Consider the following 20508-nt stretch of genomic DNA (forward strand, 5'->3'; position numbering starts at 1 on the left):
ATGTTGAGGGCTTATTGTCACGATTATCCAGAGGATTGGGATAAAGGAATTCCATTCGTACTGTTTGCAATTAGTGATGCACCTAATGAGTAAACCAAATTTAGTCCTTTTGAACTAATTTTTGGTCATGAAGTAAGAGGACGACTTAAATTAATTAAGGAAAAATTGGTGAGTGAGAAATCGGAAATTACATTATTGGATTACATGTCAAATTTTAGGGAATGACTAAATAGAGCAGGTGAATTGGCTAGACAACATTTAAAAGTTGCACAAAATGTGATGAAATGGATAGCGGACAAGAAATCTAAAGTTCGTAGTTTTGCCAGTGGAGATAAAGTTATAGTGTTGTTACCAGTGGTAGGTGAACCTTTAAAAGCAAGGTTTTGTGGACCTTATCAGATTGAAAGGAAATTAAGTGAGGTGCATTATGCGGTTAAAAACACCAGATAGAAGGAAGACTCACCAAGTGTGTCATGTGAATATGCTTAAAAGGTACTTTGAAAGAGGAGAGAAAAAGGAAGTTTTAATGATTCTAACTCAAAGTGATGAACCAAATCCAGATGACTGTGAATTTGACATACCTCAAATTAAATTGGAAAATGAGGATGTTCTTAAAAATTGGGATAAATTGTTGAGTTACCTTCCAGAGGAAAAACGGACTGACCTATATTGATATCACATGGACAAGTTTGTAGAGATAAATTGGGAAGTACTAAAATGGCTATACATGATGTAGATGTGGGAAATGCTGTTCCAATCAAACAACGTCCATATAGACTTAACCCTTTAAAATTGGCACAGGGTAACAAAGAGATTGAGAGTATGCTTAAAAATGGCATAATTGAAGTGGGTTGCAGCCAATGGAGCTCACCCATAGTGATGGTACCTAAACCAGACGGTACCCAACGGTTGTGTGTGGACTATAGAAAGGTCAATGCAGTTACAAGAACGGACTCTTATCCTATCCCACATTTGGAGGATTGCATTGAGAAAGTGGGACAATCAGCTTTTATTTCCAAACTGGATTTACTTAAAGGTTACTGGCAGGTACCTTTATCTGAAAGGGCGAAGGAGATTTCAGCTTTTGTGACTTCAGATGGTATATACCAATTCAAAGTTATGCCACTTGGCATGCAAAACGCCCCAGCCACATTTCAACGGTTAACTAACAAAATTGTTTCAGGATTACCCAATTGTGCGGAATACATCGACAATCTGGTAATTTTCAGCCAGACATGGAAAGAACATTTAAAACATCTGATGGAGTTATTCGATCGACTTCAGGATTGATGTGGGTTTGGTGGTAAACCTAGCCAAAAGTGAATTTGGAAAAGCCCAAGTCACTTTCCTTGAGTTTCCGATGCCCTCAATACGAAGGGAAATAATGCGATTTCTTGGCATGTGTGGATTTGATCGAACATTTGTGCAAACGATTTGTAACGTGGTTGCTCCACTGATGGACTTGCTGAAGAAATGTCAAAACTTTCAGTAGACAGCGGAGTTTCAACAAGCATTTGATTGCCTGAAAGCTGTGATAATCAATGCTCCTGTGTTGGAGAATTACAAGGGACTCTGTGATCAGATTGAACTAAAGTATCTGACTTTAAAGAGAAATGCCGAGGCGTAGGGAAATGGATGGATCGTGCAGAGGCCTTCTTGTTCAAAGAGACTGTCAATTGAGAAGGATTCCAGTTGGAGGAAGAAGAACAAAAATGGACTATATTATTATATTTGCGTGTGTTGTTTTTTTTTTTAAACGAAAATGTATATTTATTGTGTGCGTTTCTTAAAGGATAGTGAAAAGATGAAAAATGAAACCATCTTGAAGTTGATGGGTTTTTTTTTTCTCAGGGGGGAGGTGTCATGTGAGAGACCTTTAAGAAATGGGTGTGTATATAAATATCTCTAGTGAGAGTTTCTTTAAGAAATGGGTGTTTACTACTGCAGTGATGTCAAAGAGTGGGTGGAGCTTGGCTGTCTGTCAGCTTTTTAATTTTGCTTTAGGCTTTTTGCTGCAGGTGGGTTTGGTTTCATTTTAGTTCTGGAGAAGCTGCAATCACAGCAGGATGTGTGAATTTCTGCAAGCTTATGAATGTCCATTTGCTGATTTCAACGTGGTAACTGTTCTCAGTCGTGAAGTTAAACCTGAGATGCTTCTGTTAAAGGTTTTGTAAGTCTTATGGATGTTAAAAGGAAAGCTTAAAGGATTATTTAGTGTTGTAGACTTTGGGAGTTGTATTTGAATTAATGGTTGCTAAGATGTTCACTGTATGTTTTAAAAAGGTTAACTTGAGTTCATAGAATAAACATTGTTTTGCTTTAAAAATTACTTTTCTATTTCTGCTGTACCACACCTGTAGAGTGGGCCGTGTGCTCCCCATACTACAATCTATTAAAAGTTGTGGGTCAGGTGAACTCCATGATACACTTTGGGGTTCTCTAAACCCTGGCCCATAACACTTGTGTGGCAATTGTAATCAATTGTAGGGTGTCACGGTAGCACCCACGGTAGCACAGTGGTTAGCACTGTTGCTTCACAGTGCGAGGGTCCCGGGTTCGATTCCCGGCTGGGGTACTGTTTGTGCGGAGTCTGCACATTCTCCCCATGTCTGCGCGAGTTTCCTCCGGGTGCTCCGGTTTCCTCCCACAAGTCCTGAAAGACGTGCTTAGGTGAATTGGACAATCTGAATTCTCCCTCAGTGTACCCGAACAGGCGCCGTGGTGTGGTGACTAGGGGATTTTCACAATTACTTCATTGCAGTGTTAATGTAAGCCTATTTGTGACACTAATAAAGGTTATTATATCAGCATTACCTGCTTGTGCTGCTGATGATAGCTGTCCCCCACCTGTTAGTTTCAGTTTAAAATAATGGAGTTCTGAAATTCCTTATGCCCAGCAGCCTGCCCTGGCACCAACAGCTCCATATCCTGTGGCTAGAGTCATTAGTATAGAGGGCAGGTGCCCAATGCATTTTACTTTAGAATGACATTACTGAATTCAAAATGCTTGTCCTTGCTATCCTAACAGTAACTGATCAGTCTTGAGATTGTTAGGAATTTGGAAATGTGGGCCTAGGAAAAACATTTTCAAAGATTGGTGGCACAGTGGTTAGTTAGCACTGCTGCCTCACAGTGCCAGGGATCTGGGTTCAATTCTGACCTCGGGTAACTGTGTGGCATTTGCACGCTCTCCTCGTGTCTGTGTGGGTTTCCTCTGAGTGCCCTAGTTTCCTCCCACAATCCAGAGATGCACAGGCCATGATCAATTGGCCCTAATTGTCTAAAGATTAGGTTAGGTGAGGTTACGGGAATAGGACAGATGATTGGGCTTGTGTGGGGTGCTCTTTCAGAGGGTCGGTGTAGACTCGATGGACTGAGTGGTGGCCTCCTGCACTGTAAGGGTTCTGTGGCATTGTGCAAAGAAAGTGGTAAAACATTCAGCCTTGTTTAAATGAGTGCACTCGATTCAGTTCCTGCCGCAACACTTAGAGCTGGCTTCTCCGTCACATGCTGCCTGGAGCAGATTTCCCGGTGTGGCGGAGAATCCAGCATTGGGGAAAAACATGATGGTTTCCGATGCTCCAGTCCCCCGCTGGTGTTGGGATTGAGGTTTTGAGTCCCGTGCCAGCGGGAGGATGCAAATGAGTCATTAGGACCAAATGGGTCATTAAGATTCATTTGCATTCTAGGAACGGGTGAGGTACCATATTATCAGGGTTGACATGATTCTCTGGTCGTCTTGGCCGAGAATGAGGTGGGCGAGACTTGGTGCAGGCCCTGACAAGTGTGTACCTGTCACGGTGGACCTCATGATGGGCTAAGGGGGTAACCCTTTAAGGGAATAGCCACTGAAGTCCATCGGAGGGCCACCCCTCACCCACAATGCCAAGACCTACCCACCCCATCCCCAGAAGACACACCCATCAACCCCCCCTCTCACCACCACCACCAGATGACCCCAGACACCCCCAAAATAAAGAGGCCCTCTAATTAAACAGACCCCCCCAGATGTGAGACTTTTGTCGGGAAGCACCCCAGAAGGGAGACCCCTGTCAGAACCCCCGCCCCCCCAGAAGAGCGTCCTCTGTCTGGGAGCCCCCACCCCCAGAACAGAGACCCCTGTCTGGAAGCTACAGAGCAGTCCAGAAAGGCAGTGTTCACACTTTTCACACTCACCTGGGCAATACACCTGCTGACTCAGAGACATAGGAAGCAGAGCCTGGCAATTCCGGGAAAGAGAAAAACAGTCTGCTGAGGCTTCCAGACAGAGTGTTGCTTCTGGAAGGAGTCTGTCGGTGTCTTTTTAATTAGGCGGTCTGTGGGAGGTCTCTTCAATTACGGGGTCTCTGGGGGGTATCTGCAGGGTGTGTCTTTAATTAAGAGGTCTCTTTAATCAGGGGATCTCTGGCGAGGGGATCTGCTGGGGGTGGGGTGGGGTGGGTAAGACTTTCATTGTCAGCAGAGGTTGGTCCTCCCCTGGACTTTGGGGAACTCCCTTAAAGAGAATGGTGCCCAGCCTGTTAATAAGATGCAAATGGGTCTTAACCTCCTATTTGCATCCTCCCGCTGGCACCGAACGTCATTCCTGATGCCAGCGGGGGAACGGAGCATTGGAACTACACCGGCACCAATCCTGTTTTCTGCCCAACACTGAATTCTCCGCCGCCAGTAGCAAAGTTCCCGAGGCGGTGAAGCATCCAGCCCTTGGTTGCAGTAACGATAAGGAGTTATTGTAATTCCTGAGGAGGAAATTAGTGCGATGTTTAGAAGTTCTTGCTGATGAACCAAGGGAAGCAAATGGGAAAACAAAAGAATGGAAATCCGTGACATGTATAAACAGGTCAAATCAAAATGCAATTGGATATGTCACTTCAGAGCAATGTCACCTGTTGTTGACTTCTGTATTTAAAAAAATACAATTACTGTGCAAATGTTGAGGCAGCTGAAGGAATCAAAAACTAAATAGACAAATTTCTAATCTCCAGAGAATGAAAGAGTGTGGCCTTGTTTCCAAGTCAGGATATAGCTATTACCATCTGAATGGGCTAAATTGTATATAGGTTTCTGCCTAATTAGGCTTTTACCCAATGGGAAACCTGCAGCAGCATTAGGGCTGCCCAGTCTTGATGTTGGGGAAGAATTTTTTATTTAAACAAGTATATTTATTGAAGTTTTTCCATTTTAACAAACAACCCAACAAAACCACAGGAATGGTACAACACAGCAAAAATGTCTCAACATACATAGATACAGAGGGGGACAGGAAAGACAGCAATACAATTGGCCCGGTACCATCATTAGACTCAACCTGGTGCCTCTGTACCATTGCCAGAGAGCAAGGGATAAGAGGATAAGGCCATGAAAACATGGTAAAATAGTGCACACCTTCCCATACGGCGATTGCTCGCAACCACCACGAGAATTCAGGATAAGACCAACGCCCCATGTTTGGGTGCACACAAGAACACATCTCCCTCAAACTCCAGCAACACCAGAGGCACCAATAACATGCTGTAATGTCCACCTGTCTGTACCCTTGCAGGAGCCAATCACGGATTTTTAACCCCACAACACCATATAATTTTTTTAAAATTACAGAGAAAATTTGTGAGGACCCCAGTTCTAAAAGGATATTTTCCCTCTATCCAAAGGTGCAACAAAATCTCAATTTCAGGCACAATACTGAACGATCATCATTCCAGAAATTTATACAGAGAGGTCCAGCAAATACTCATACACTTGGTCTGGATTATAGTCAGTGTGGTCAGCGCCTTCCAACGAACTAACCGAGACAGGATTAGAAAAGGAAAATACCACGAGTAGAGGGACTCAGGATAAAAAGGACCAGGGCACAACCATAATAAATAAATAACCTTGATTGCCACAAGTAGGCTTACATTAACACTGCAATGAGGTTACTGTGAAAAGCCCCCAGTCGTCACATTCCGGTGCCTGTTCGGGTACACAGAACCTGCGCTGCTGGCCTTGTTTTGCATCACAAACCAGCTGTCTAGCCCATTCAGCTAAACCAACTCCCATGATCCTCCATTCCATGCTCCTTATCATCTGACCAAAAAGAGAAAAAACTTTGCTCAACCTCCCATAAGATTCCGGTCAAGAAGGAGCGTCTCAACATAATGGGAGCAACAGGATACCAACCACAGTACAAGACCAGGCCTCACCCTGCACCCTCATGCACTTCTGTCCCCACAAAGTTCTTTTGAGAAAGGACATCCCAAGCATAAGGGGCAACAGGATACCAGCCACAGTATTGGACCTGGTCTTGTCCAGCACACTCTTGCACACAGGAGTCAATAACCCCAGGATACCCAGCACATGCCAAGACCTACCCACCCAGCCAGTGTCACTCCTGACTAAATGCACCCAGGACAGCGCACCACTCCCATAAACACTGGAAAAATCAGGTCATCCTCAACCGAGGAAACCCCTCACTGAGGAGAAGGAGAACCATCAAGACAACCAACAATTGAGCGTGTGTCCCCCCCCGATATGATAAGAGAAACCCACTGCAATCCAATGGACCTAATCAGGACCGACAACAGCTCGCTGCCCACCCAAATTAGAAGAAGAAACCTGCAGAAGAGACGAAGGCCCAAATTGACCAAAGAACGCGGACACAGACCAATACTGTGTGCCATTGCAAGGAGGATGCTAGGGGCTGAAGGAGCACTGCCTAAACTAAGACAAAAACACTGCTTCCCCATGGAAGTCCCAACTACAACGAGGAGGGTACTCCGGTAACCACCATACAAGGCCACTTGGAGGAGGGCGCCTATCTCCCCCATTATTAGTGTCACAATTACATTAACACTGCAATGAAGTTATTGTGAAAAGTCTTTGTTCAAACCGAAGAAGGGCCCCGCCAATGCAAATCCGCAGCATACAGACTCTCATTCCAACAAATCGAGCAAGGACTACCTGACCACACTCAGGTGTGCGTGATTCCACATTTCCCCCCACTCTAACAACTCCAGAGGCGCCAAACACAAAGAATAATCACAAGGAACCCAGTCCTCTCTAGGATACATGATCTGTCTGAGATTTCGGAGGCTCAGAGTAACAAAAATGCAAAATAAAACCTGATACAGATAGCTCTAAAGGGGGCTTTCCTCGATCCCACCACCACATCAACCATCCACCACCACCCAGCCGTGTATCTATTTATCTTCTCTGTAAACGAGGTAAAGGGTGTAAAAAATGCACTCCCTCCTCACAAATGCAATGATATACAGCACATAAAAAAGGCAAAAGTGTGCCCAAACCACATGCCACATTTTCAACTCAGTATGTTTTTCCCCAAACCTCACGCTGAACACGGAGGCAGGACAACACAAGACCAATGGTCGGGAGCTCTGACTGATCCCAGGCCTCGAAGGTTGGGTACAATGTGGTCCATCAAACCAGAACCACCCGGCCTTCAAATCGAGATTGCGAAAGCACGGCAGCCAACTCTCAAAACCGGTTGGGAATTCGCCCCCCCCCCCCCCCTCTCCTCGCAAGAGACCAGGCGCACAGAGACTCCTTGTCCGCCTATGCTCCCCGAGTCGGCCAGAATAAACGACATGCCATGTAACAATACTTCCAAGGGCTGAAGGCGAGGACCCACCAGGGGCGTTACTCTATCAAATAACAGGATTCTCTTCTCGCAAGGACATTTTGCAGTTCATCAAAGTGAGCACCAATAACCGAGCCAGGATCACCGCCCGCAACATCATTGGCAATGGCAGCCATCACCTTGATGCCGACAGCACCGCCGAGACGTAGACCAGCTCACCAGCAACGTAGCCACTGCAAGCTGGGCCCCACTCTGGCCGCCTCCGACCGCCTCAATCAAACGAGGATGTTTCCCATTTAACTCAGCTCCTCATTGCTAAACTCCAGCCAGGATCCTCCAGGGACACAGTAAAAGACACATATCCCCAAAACAGATAATTATGGAATGTGCATTAGGACAAAATAAAGGATGAAAAGACAAGTAGAACCAGAGCTCGCAAAAGCGCAGCCGCTCCCGCGTTCACGCCACGTGATCCCCTTGCGAAATAAATTTAAAATGTGCCGTTGTGTCACGGCTGATTCCTAAGAGAAGTCCAGGTTGCTTCTTTTTAGCCAGTAATGTAAACTGAGGGTTAATGCTATCATCTTAGTTTGTGCCTCACTATGCGAGAATTATCACAGAGTGCTGATGAGGAATAACATAAAGATGAGTCGAGATACAAAGGAACTAAGGTCATAATTTTCTGAGTAAACTTCTTGAAAACCTACAGTCCCAGGATCACAGCATCCAGCTGTCTCCTGGAAGCTTCCAGTATTGCTGGTGTCCCAGTTATTAATCAATCTTTACGTGAAGAAGTGTTTCTTGATATCATTTTTGACCTTGCTTTGACCAACGTCTTGCAGTTGTAATTTAGTTTGAAGTTGTGATCTGGATTGTCCTTCTGCATCTGTTCTGTGCTCCCCTCTCGTTCATCGGTTTAAAGGTGGCAAATTCTTAAGTTTTAGGTTTTTCCACTAGTTCCTCACCACAATGCCACTTGACACCAGGGATGAACAGCTAAATAAAATATGTAAAATACATCTTGGACTTTAATTGTCAGAAATCTGATCTATCATTGTAGCCTGCCGTGCATGAATTATCAGTAAAGAGGGGGGCAGGGCCACATGGCTTATAAAATAAAGCTTGTGAGATGACTTCAGATCTTTGTACTTTGCTGATGTTTGAAGTATGGAGTTCCAAATGCTTTTCATTATTGCTATTTATGCTAGTTACCGGACTAATGCTGCACCTTGTCTGGACAAGCAGAGCGAGTTCCAAAGCTCATGCTATGAATTTGTGTCAGTGAAGCTCAACTTTGCCAGTGCCCAGGGATGGTGCAAAGGACGTGGTGGGCATTTAGCCTTTATTAAGAACGCCGAGACAAATGGATTTCTGAAAAGCTACGTTAAAGACCTTGAGAAAAGATGGATCGGCCTGGCTTATTCTGTGCATGGTTTAATTCCTAAATCAAGTGATAATGGTAAGAATGGAAATAGACTACAGAGTGTAAATTTAAGGACAGTACGGGTTGGATTCTCCGTTTGGGAGACTAAGTCCCCATGCCGTCATGAAAACGGTGGTCGTTTACACCAGGAAAACTGGCGCAAACTGCCACCGATTCCCCGTTTTGCTGGGGGCTAGCAGGGAGGCAGCGTAGAGCTCGCAGCTCTAGCTGCTGACACTGCCCTGAGCATTTCCAGTACTATGGCCGCGCCTGTGCACGGCGATGGCTTGCAGCGGCCGCGCTGTGCTTCATGGCGGATTCAGCCCGCGGACCCGGACCGCAAAAGTAGTGCCCCCCTTCGGCCACTCGCGCGCCCCGGTCCTTCTCCCACAGTGCCCCCAGCCTCTTTTTTTAATCACTAGTTATAATGATCAGGAATTCACAGTAAACTATTAACAGGTAATTATATGCAGTACACAAAATTCTCCACCTTGTGACGCCGCAAACATGAAGCACGATTGGACAGAGAATCGGGCGCCATACTTCGGTTCCTCGCTGGTGGCGTCAACGGGGTTTGCGCCCTACGCTGACGGCTGCATTCAAAATCGGCATTTGCATGCATTTAAATGTGATTAATGGTTTGGACACAGTATGCTCCATCCTTCCGTGAAGCTCCGCTCCTCTCAGGTGGAAGTCTCATGGTTGGTTGTGAATTACCTCAAATATTTACAAGCATGGACTGGACGCCATGGCTGCGGAGGGGGGAGCGGGAGGCTAAAAAAACACTGATACCATTGAAAACATTCGAGCTTGCTGGGGAATGGCTGCCCGGGCCGGAGGCAATAGCGGGTAGTGGCTTGGTGCCAGGTACATGGACTGGGGTGTCCCCCTCGGGATCAGGGTGGCCTGGCTCAGACTGCCATTACTACAGTCTGTCTTTAAAACCCACCCTTTTGCTTCTATTGACAGACTCCTGGGCAGGCTTGAGTCTGCGGCCTAGGCCCTTAGGCACTAACTCCGTTCCAGCGGTTAGATTTTTCAAAATTTATTTTTTAGATTGCGCACTGGGCCGGGAATTGCTCGGAATTTGCATCGACAGAGTGCTGTCCCATTAACATGGCCTGAGTTGCTGCACAAAAAACATACCTAATGGGAATGCAAACTGAATGCAGATCAGTCCTGGCGTCAGCACTTGGGGCTGGATTCTCTGGTCGCCGACGCGAAATCGCGTTCGGCGAACGGGCGGAGGATCCAAATTCCCGATGAAATCGGGGGAGGAGCCGATTTCGTGATTCGCCACCCCTCCAATGCGGCATATTCTCCGAGTAGGCTGCGCCATGTATCAACGGCCTCAGGCCATTGTTTGAGGCCCGCCCCCCCCCGATCCTCCGCCCCCAACCGGCTGAGTTCCCGACGCTGCGGGACACATGTGGTCTCATCCATCGGGAACTTGGCGTGGCGACTGCAGACTCAGCCCAGCGCTGCCACAGTTGGGAAGGGCCGATCCACGGGGCAGGGAAGGACATATTCGGGGCTGGGGGCACTGTCGTGGCGGTCCGGGGCGCGCGAGCCGGCCGAAGGGGGGGACTATTTCGCGAGCCGGGTCTAAAGAAGCATGGCACGGCCGCTGCAGGCCGCCATGCGCATGCGCAGCCACGGATCCGGTATTTCTACAGACCATATCGGCAGCTAAACGGGGAATCGGTGGCCGCTTTGCGGCAGTTTTCCTGACGTAAAACGCCACCGTTCCCACGCTGCCATGGGGACATAGCCACATAATTGGAGAATCCAGCCCTTAGTCTCTGAAACGGAGAATTCAACCTCTAGTCTCCCAAATGGAGAATTTTGCCTCGTGTTTTAATAATAATAATAAGCACTTATTGACACAAGCAGGCTTCAATGAAGTTACTGTGAAAAGCCCCTAGTCGCCACATTCTGACGCCTGTTCGGGGAGGCCAGTGCGGGAATTGAACCGTGCTGCTGGCACAGTTCTGCATTACAAACCAGCTAAAGCCCACTGTGGGAAACCAGCCCCTGGTTTTATATGCAAAAGGAGATTTTCTAAAATGCAACCATTTTGTACAGTTAATTTAGTTTTTGTTTTCCATTATACACAATACAACTATATGCCATTCTTGTGTGGTTAACATGAAGAATGGAAATTTGGAGAAAGTAATGGTTATCTAACTCATCGAGTTACAGTGTTAACTCAGGTTAATAATCAATTAGTTAGAATATAGCTTTCAGCATCAATTTATACAACAATATAGAACAATACAACACCCATTATAGCAAATGCATCGGATAAAAGCATGTTTATTGTGGCAGATGTTCAGAGGAATTTGCCAGATAGGTAACAGAGAGATAGACAGGTGACATTTTTAGTCTTTTGCAGTTCTTAGTTAGAACTGCTTATCAGTTAAGAACAGATGGATTTTCAATCAGTAGATTAATCTGTAGTTCCTTTTTGTACAATAATTACTCACTGCAAATATATGCCTTGGGTGTCTCACTGTGTGCCCCTGTATTTACTAAATCAAATGAATAGTAATAAAAACACAATGTAAGCATTTAAGTTATTTTAATGTAAGTGTTTGAAAATATCCTTCCTGAATTTGTCAAATGCTGCAATTTGATGTAGCTTTGCACTCGATAAATGTAGCTTGAAATAATTTTCACTTTCATCACCTGGGGGTAAATATTTGGGATAGATTACAGCCTTTTTTTAGAACCCACCCGATTTTCATTTCCATAACCAATGGGCCATAAGCCCAACCAGTTTATCATCTGCATGTTGAAATTAAAAATGACTTTCCTTGTGTGTTGTTCATGCATGGGGTGGAGCTGTATTGCCCCTTCGCAGTGGAGGTGTGGCTAGAAATTGCAGCGAGTCATTCAAAAGTCCAATCACTTCAGCAGGACCAAAGATCCTGGCTGCTGGTGTGGGGCGGCGGGGGGGGGGGGGGGGGCGGGGGGGGGGGTGATGGGGGGGGGGGAGGACTGTAAAATCCCACCTTCAAGAAGGGCAGTAAAATTCCACCTGAGGGAGGGGCAGTTAAATCCCAACTGTGGGAGGGGCATTAAAATCCCACAAATGGGAGGGGCCAGAATATCCTGCCCATGATGTGATAGCCCTGGTGGCAATCATGAGTAAAGCAGTGCATCTTGAAGAGTGATGATGAATTTGACAAAAAAAAAAAATCTCCTTGTAGGTATTTAAATAACCAACCTGTGGGGCTGGCTTCTCTTCCGCCCGCCACCAGTGCAGAGTTCCTGATGCGACAGAGAATCCAACGAGGGGCAGAAAATGGGATTGGTGCTTTCCGGTGCTCTGGGCCCCCGTTGGCGGCAGCACCGAGGTCCATGCCCCATGCCAGCTGGGCACCATATTGCCTTCACGCAGATTTAGCAAAATGTCCATCATATTAGTATCAACTTTTACTTCAATTTATAGTTGACATTTATGTTCTTAAGTAATTGTCACCAGCAAAATGACTGCGTTTAGTACAAACTGTTCACGAGTAAATGTCCTTAATTGTTATTTCCGTATAGCTTCAGAAATCTATAACTTAGGTGGGAAAGTGGAAAATATCCAATCACAATTTCTGACTGTTTTAAATGTGTTCTGTCCAATGGCTAGGAACGTCTCCCAAGCTGACATTTCTTCTGGAGTTTTAACATTTAGAAAACCTTGTTCATCACTTAAAACAGAAACAGGAGTGCTTTCTGTTGAAAAATAAAATTCCCTTATTTCTGTTCTCAGCTCTTACGTGGCTGGATGGATCTGCCTCATCCTACCAAAGTTGGCTATATGGAATTCCATCCTCTTCTTCAGCAGATTGTACCTATGCTTACATGTACAACACATACCTGATGTGGGCCATGACCAATTGCAACAGCATGTTTTCTTTCATCTGTGAATTTGGTATGAATACTTTATGATTCCAAACGACGTTAGAAGACCTGATTGAAAATGAATGGGAAATGGACTCTTAGGTTAGAGTTTTACAGGCCCTCACTGGTGGATTTGCAGGAAAGGGTATGACCTTCCTGCAGCCTAATCACCCACCCATGACCTATCGGATATTTTTATGGGATGGGCGGGGAGGGGGATTGTAGCGGTAGGGGCAGGGGGGTGGAATGGTGTGAGAGGCCTAGTGAAGCCCATCTGCCCTTGCTTCTTTCAGGAAACCCACCTGCCCTTGCTTCTTTTGAGCCACTGCAGGCCTGCTTCCCATCTGGCCTCATTCTTGAGGCTCGTGCAAGGATTTGAGGGATGGGGGAGTGCCTGGCAGGTTAACCTGGTGAGGCCTCAGGCAGGGTAGGTTGGAGCACCTCCCTTCCCCCCTCATGGTTCCCTGCCTTAACAAACCTAACATAAATCAGTCCCGAATACAACACATTGTCCTATATTTATCTTTGGAAATACATGTCTGAAGTAAAACAAGCTAATTCTATGCCCATTGGATCTTCCAGCTGTCAGCAAATAAAAGCTATTACAAATTGTGATCAATAAAGCACTTTGTGTGATTTTTAAGAATTTAGTGTGTAATGTGAAGTCATGCTTGGTATAGACTCCCAGGTGCCATCAGTCTATTCGATATTCCACATCATCATCCCATTGGAATGGCAGCTCAATCCAAACACTGGAACATTTTCATGTACAGTTTCTCCAGGAGATGGCAAAATATTATCCGTTGACCGTCAAGAACGGTGAGTAACTTCCCATTACTTGAAAACTGCCTTTGTTTATTTAGAATAGTATTTCACTTTTTGGAGTATTGTGGATATAACCTTGTTTGTAGGGATGATGATGAAGCTTGTTTTCATTGCAGACTGACCACAGGAAAACCACCTTTTTTGTCCATTTTCTTCACTCTATTTCCCACCTTGGCAGCTCCAACGCTGGTGAATGTAAAGGGAAACTGGTGGTGCTGGAAAAAAAATAGAAACTGGAAAGGAGGAGAGAAAGAAGGGAGGGTGAGAGTTAGAGAGACAGCAGCGAGGGGGGGGGGGGGGGTGGGGGGGGGGGGAGAGTTGAAAATTCAGAAAGAGAGGGATAACAATAAGGTGTGAAAAAGGAGGAAAGTAAGAAACAGATGGCAGTAAGACAGAAATAGAAACTGATAAATTAGAGAATGAGTAATACAGAATTGAAAGAGGAGAATGAGTGAATGATAAGGGAGGCATGGTAGCACAGTGGTTAGCACAGTTGCTGCACAGCTCCAGGGTCGCAGGTTTGACTCCCGGCTTGGGTCACTGACTGTGCGGAGTCTGCACATTCTCCCCGTGTCTGTGTGGGTTTCCTGCGGGTGCTCCGGTTTCCTCCCAGAGTCCAAAGATGTGCAGGTTAGGTGGATTGGCCATGATAAATTGCCCTTAGGTTAGGCGGGGTTACAGTGATAGGGTGGAGGTGTGGGTTCAAGTAGGGTGCTCTTTCCAAGAGCCGGTGCAGACTCGATGGGCTGAGTGGCCTCCTTCTGCACTGTAAATTCTATGATTCTGATTATCTATTTTTCATGTGGATAGGATCACCTTGACTAGATGAATAGGAACAAACAAACATAATAATGCACTGACCTCCACACAAATCCAACCCTTTGTTAAAGAAAATATCATATTGCTGTATTCTTACTGAGATATTTGCACACCTGCACTTTTAAATATTTAACCTTTTGATGAACCGAAAGACTAAGTAAATATATTGATTTGTTCTTGGTGTCATTTGTATTTCACCTTTGTTCTTGTTTGTACTTTTAATTAGATCATTCACGGTGGCACACCTGTACAACACGTCCGGTGTTTACTCCACCTCCACTGAATGTAAGACCAGCAAAGGCTACTGGACTTTTCACAAGTCCAAAATTATATTTGAGCCAGTTCACAAACCCAATGGCTTGCAGTGTTACAGCCCGAGTCTACTGGACACCACACTTAACTGCGTAGTTCGATATGGAGACACATTGTGGATTCAGGCAGGAAATTACAATGGTACAACTTATTCCTGGTGTCAAACTGCAAACCAAAATGACTAGATTTGTTCAATCTGTTAACTCTTTCTGTGTTTTATTTTTCATCTCAATTTTAATTAGCAGCAAAAGGCTATTTTGGCGACCAGAAAGTTTTTAAAGGATATTTTTATGTTGCACTCTGCTTCTACCTCACAGCCACCTCTCGACTCTTCCACTATTGCTAAATTACCTACTTCTTATCTGACCGATATCCAGTACTGGACAAGGAGAAATTTCCTGAAGACTGAAGCCATTATTTTTGGTCTCTGCTCTTAACTCAGTTCTCGAGCTATCATAGATTCATAGAATCAAAGAATCCCTACAGTGCAGAAGGAGGCCAATCGGCCCATCAAGTGTGCACCTACCTTCCCCCCTGAAACAGCACCCCACCCAGGCCTACTCCCCCGCCCTACCACTGTATCCCTATAACCCCTCCTAACTCTTTGACACTAAGGGGAAATTTAGCATGGCAATCCACCTAGCCTGCACATCTTTGGACTGTGGGAGGATACCGGATCACCCGGAGGAAACCCCCGCAGGGAGAATGTGCAATCTCCACACAGACAGTGACCTGAGGCCGGATTCGAACCTGGGTCCCTGATGTTGTGAGGCAGCAGCTAACCACTGTGCCACCCTGCCGCCAATATCGAATCCATCCTCTCCCTGGCAACTGTCTGAAATTACCATGATATTATTAAATATTAAATGTCATACAAAACTGGAAGGCTTGCGGTGCAATACCCCAGTAGATTATGCTGGATTCTCCAGTCCCCCAGCCGCATGTTTCTCAGGGTGTACCATTTGTTGGCAGCGGGATTCTCTCTCAATGGGATGCCCCACTGAAGCCACTTCTCTCCATCAGGATCTCTGCGGGCAGGGATGGGCTTCCAGCAGGAAAAGAGTATCCCAAAATCTGGAGAATTCCAGCCCATGTAAGAGATTTTACTGAATAAAGTTAAATAACTGAATGAATCACGATGCTTGTTTTGGGTGCAGAAGGCTAGAAGGCTGCATGTGAATTATTTTTGATTTTAAATTGCATAGCTTGAGCTGAATTATACACTTAATTGATATAACCTGCAAAGGATAAATGTTAAAATGCATTAAGGAAAGTTTTGTGGTGTTGCTGTTTATATGTGTGTTATATAATACAATTAAATGAAGAAATATTCCCCCCCTAGGTTTCAATCTGACCTATACGGTATCAATTGGAAATACCATTCTGAAAGAAAACACTCAACTACCAGGAGTTATTCCTATAGACCCGTCTTCTCAGACCCTTATTGGGCCAGGTCAACACAATGTGACTGTTCATGCAGCAAATAGCACCATCGAGACATCTCAGAATTTGACGATTCACCTCCTTCTTGAGATCAGTGGTTTGGAGGCTGTAATAGAGTCACCTGCCCTGCAACTGGGCAATAACGTCAGCATAATTGTCTCCATATCTCAGGGTTCGCCAATAACTTTGCAATTTGATTTTATCGATGCTTACAATATGTTGACGTATACAGTGGAAAGTGCTAATGAAAAGCTTCCAGTTTATAAGTTTCCGATGCTCAAGGAAGGTAAAAGTTTAATTGTTGTTGGATTTTGTTTTCCAGAAGTATATTAATTGTAACATTACACTGATTGAAGTACATGATAGTGTACCACAGGACTTCCATTTTTTGCAGTTGAATTATTTACCCATCCAATTATTCTGATTTTTGAAGTGGTTTATGTCCAATAAACTGAATACTTAATTTGTTACATCCTCCTTTAGAACAAAATAACATAAGATATAGGAGCAGGAAAAGGCCATTTGGCCCCTCAAACCTGCTCCATCCATTCAACAAGATTATGTTTCCCAACTCCAATGTCCTGCCTGCCTCCCACAATCCTTCACGCCCTTATAGATCAAACATCTGTCTAACTCAGCCTCAAATACATTCAATGGTTCAACTTCCACAGCTCCCTGAGGTAGGGAATTCTGAAGATTAACAATCCTCTGAGAGAAGAAATTCCTCCTCATGGCCACCTTAAATGGGAGAACCGTCAGTTTGAAACTGTGCCCCAATTCTATTTTCCCTCATGATTGAAACCATCCTGTCAGCATCTATCCCATCAAGAATCTAATTTGTTGCAATAAGATCATCATTTATTCTTCGAAATTCTAATGAGCACAGGCTCAACTGCTCAACGCTTCCTCATAAGACAACCCATTCATCTCAGCAAATCAACCGAGTGACCCTTCTCTGAATTTCTTCCAATGCAAGTATATTCCTCATTAAATAAGGAGACCAAAACTGTACACGGTACTCTGGGTGCAGTCTCACCAATGTCCTGCAGCAAGATATCTCTACCTTTATTATACAATATTCGCCTATTAAGAAAACCGATAACCCATTTACCTTCTTAATTACTCACCCTAACCGCATACTAACTTTGTGATTCATGTACAAGGCCACCCAGATCCTTCTGTACTTCAGCATTCTGCAGTCCCTTTCTATTTAAATAATATTTTGCTTTTCCATTCTGCCCAAAGTGGACAACCTTATGTTTCTTTTCCACCCTTGTTTCGGGGGAGGTGGGAGAGAAAAATTCTGTGGGATCCCAAAAAACGAGTTGTGCCATTATGCCAGCAGGGTTGCCTGTTTCGATTGCCCCATTCCCCACCCCCACCTCCCTGTCAATGGTGCAATGGGTATCCCAATGTTGAATGTTGGGATCCCCATTTGAATGTATTAAAATATGATTTTCAAGCTTTTATGCTTGAAAGTTCTTGCTGTTAGATTGTCCATTCACGCCGATGTGAGTGATGACATGTCCCTCATGACGTGCACTTGTTGGGCAGAACCCACCGGAGGTGTGCAGCTGAGTACATTCCCCATGGGGAAGAGGTGTCCTGCCTGGCCAGAATCCTGGCACTGACCCTGGCACCGCCTGGGCAGTGGCAGGCGGCAGTGGCAGGGAACAGTGTCAGGGGAGGGTATTGTATGGGGTGGGGGCTGTTCCATTGGGGGGTGTCCTGTGGGGGCCACACTGTTTTTCCCACCCCCTGGACCACTTTGTGTAGAAATGAGAAAGTTTCACCCTTTGTACCCTCCTCACACCTTGGCTCCCTATCTTCGATTCATCGGAAACTATGGCTGCGACACAGTCAGTCCCTTCATCCAGGTCATTAATATAGGTTGTAAATAGTTGAGGCCCCTGCACTGATCGCAATAGCACTCCACTAAATATAGCTTGCCAACCTGAAAATTACCCATTTATTCCAACACTGGTTCCTGATGGCTAATCCTCTACACATGCTGATATATCACCCCATGAGTGAGCCCTTATCTTGTGCAGGAACCTTTTATATAGCACTTTTCAAATATCTTTTGGAAATCCAAATATACTGATTCCCTTTTATCTCCCTGCTTTTTATATCCACAAAGAACTCTCATAAATTTGTCAAACATGGTTTCCATTTCACAAAACTGTGTTGATTCTGCCTGTTTGTATTATGACTTGCTAAATGTTCTGCTAATACTTCCTAGACAATGTATTCTGGCATCTGTCCTGTGACAGGTGTTAGGCTGACTGACCAATAGTCCCCTTCTTTCTTGAATCGTGGCGTTATATTGTGGTTTTTCAATTCACTGGTATCTTCCCAGCAGATAGGGAATTTTGGAAGACTACAACCAATACAACCATTATCTCTGCAGCAACTTCTTTTCAGGCCCGAGGATGCAGGCTATTAGATCCAGGGGACTTGTCAGCAATTAGACTCATTAGATTTTTCCTTGTGATCGTGATTATTTTAATTTCCCTCCCTTTTACCCCCTGATTTTCTTCCACTCTTGGGATGCTTTTTCAGATTTCTACCTTTAAAACAGATACAAAATAATTTTTCGAAGTGTTGGCCATTTCCTTTTTAAAAATAAATTGCATAAACCTTCTATGATGCCTATTCCCACCTCTGTAACATTGTCTGACTCCAATCGTCTCAACTTATCTGCTGTTGGAAGTCTTATTCATGACTCAGTTCTCTCTTGATTTGATTATTTCAATACATTCTCGGCTGGTCTCCCAGCTTCTGCTCCCAAGTTCAGCTGCCCCTGCATCAATTTGCACCCGGTTTCTTTCCCCTCTCACCTGGACTTCTAAGCTGCATTTTATCCCTATTTAACAATGCCTTGATTTTAGAATTCCTACCCTTTTTCTTAAATCCCTACATAGCTTTGGCCTTTCCTATCTCTGGGACCTATACCCAATGAGATGCCCTTCCAGTTTTGGCCTTTCGAGCAGCCCAGTTTTAATTGCACTGCCATGCTTGCAGCTGCCACAGCCCCTATGCTTTAGAATTCTCTCCCTAAACTTCCTTGCCTCTAACTAGCTTTCCTCCTTTAAGAATCATAGAGTCCCTACAGTGCAGAAGGAAGCCTATCGGCCCATCAGGTCTGTACCGACCCACCGAAAAAGCACCCTGTAATGTTCTCTGATTGGGCTGATGTTGAATCTTGATATTGTAGTGTGAACAAAGAACATTAGACTTTGCTTTATAAACCAAGTTATTTATTACTAACACTACACTAACAAATTACTAAAATGTCTAAGATCAATACAGTTGGAAATAATGGTCTAACACTAACTTACACTATGATACTACGGAGCTACTCTAATATGTGGCTGCTACAAACTCCTTACTGAGACATTCTCCTGGAACACATATGGTGCCACCAGGTCACGTGCCTGCATACTCGCACCACCTGCTGGTCGGATGCTGGAACTACAACAGTTATGCATATACTATTATTTGCATGCAGATGATAATACAGATGACAATCTGCTTATCATCACACACCCTAGCCAGGCCCACTCCCCCGTCCTATTCCTGTAACCCCACCTAACCTTTGGACACCAAGGGGCAATTTAGCATGGCCAAGCCAACTAACCTGCACATCTTTGACACTCCTTAAAACCTACTTCTTTGAACATCTACCCTGATATCTCATTTTGGAAATTGATATCAAATTTTGCTTGATAAAGCTTCTTTAAATGCTTTGGAGCTTTCTGTTACGTTAAAAATACTCTATAAATATTGTTGTTGTTCCTTTGGGTTAATTTGAATCCCATTGAATGTTGAAGTTGTTACCTATTTAGCAAGTACTCATTCAGCAATGGCCCATTCAAGGATCTGTGTCTGTGCTGAGACACTGGTCACTTCATCAAATGGAATAGATGTAAGAAACAATGAGAAAATGAGAAGACCCTTTCTCCCTGAAGGTAAAGGTAAGGTAAAGCCGCCACAGTCCCAGATGACCATAGACTGCTTTCCCCTGTCATAGGCCAGGGTTTAGAGAACCCCAAAGTGTATCATGGAGTTCACCTGACCCACAACTTATAATAGATTGTGGTTATGGGGAGCACATGGGCCGACCTTACATGTGTAATGCAACAGAGAGTTAAAGTACTTTTAAATTAAAACAATGTTTATTTATGAAACCAGTTAATACTTTATAAACCCACAG

The 20508-nt window shown here is 44.7% G+C and overlaps 1 protein-coding gene across 1 annotated transcript in view; it reads left to right on the top strand.

Annotated features, from left to right (window-relative positions):
- The first annotated feature begins 8743 nt into the window (after positions 1-8743).
- LOC140430215 (polycystin-1-like protein 2) overlaps positions 8744-20508 on the top strand; it is a 157051-nt gene continuing 145286 nt past the window's right edge. Inside the window, exons 1-5 of the mRNA XM_072517652.1 lie at positions 8744-9035; positions 12763-12924; positions 13574-13712; positions 14764-14990; positions 16192-16578. Of these exons, the coding sequence (XP_072373753.1) occupies positions 8744-9035; positions 12763-12924; positions 13574-13712; positions 14764-14990; positions 16192-16578 (1207 nt within the window). The remainder of the gene's footprint in view (positions 9036-12762; positions 12925-13573; positions 13713-14763; positions 14991-16191; positions 16579-20508) is intronic.

The sequence above is a fragment of the Scyliorhinus torazame genome, chromosome 10 (assembly GCF_047496885.1).
Source record: "Scyliorhinus torazame isolate Kashiwa2021f chromosome 10, sScyTor2.1, whole genome shotgun sequence".
Lineage (NCBI taxonomy): Eukaryota > Metazoa > Chordata > Chondrichthyes > Carcharhiniformes > Scyliorhinidae > Scyliorhinus > Scyliorhinus torazame.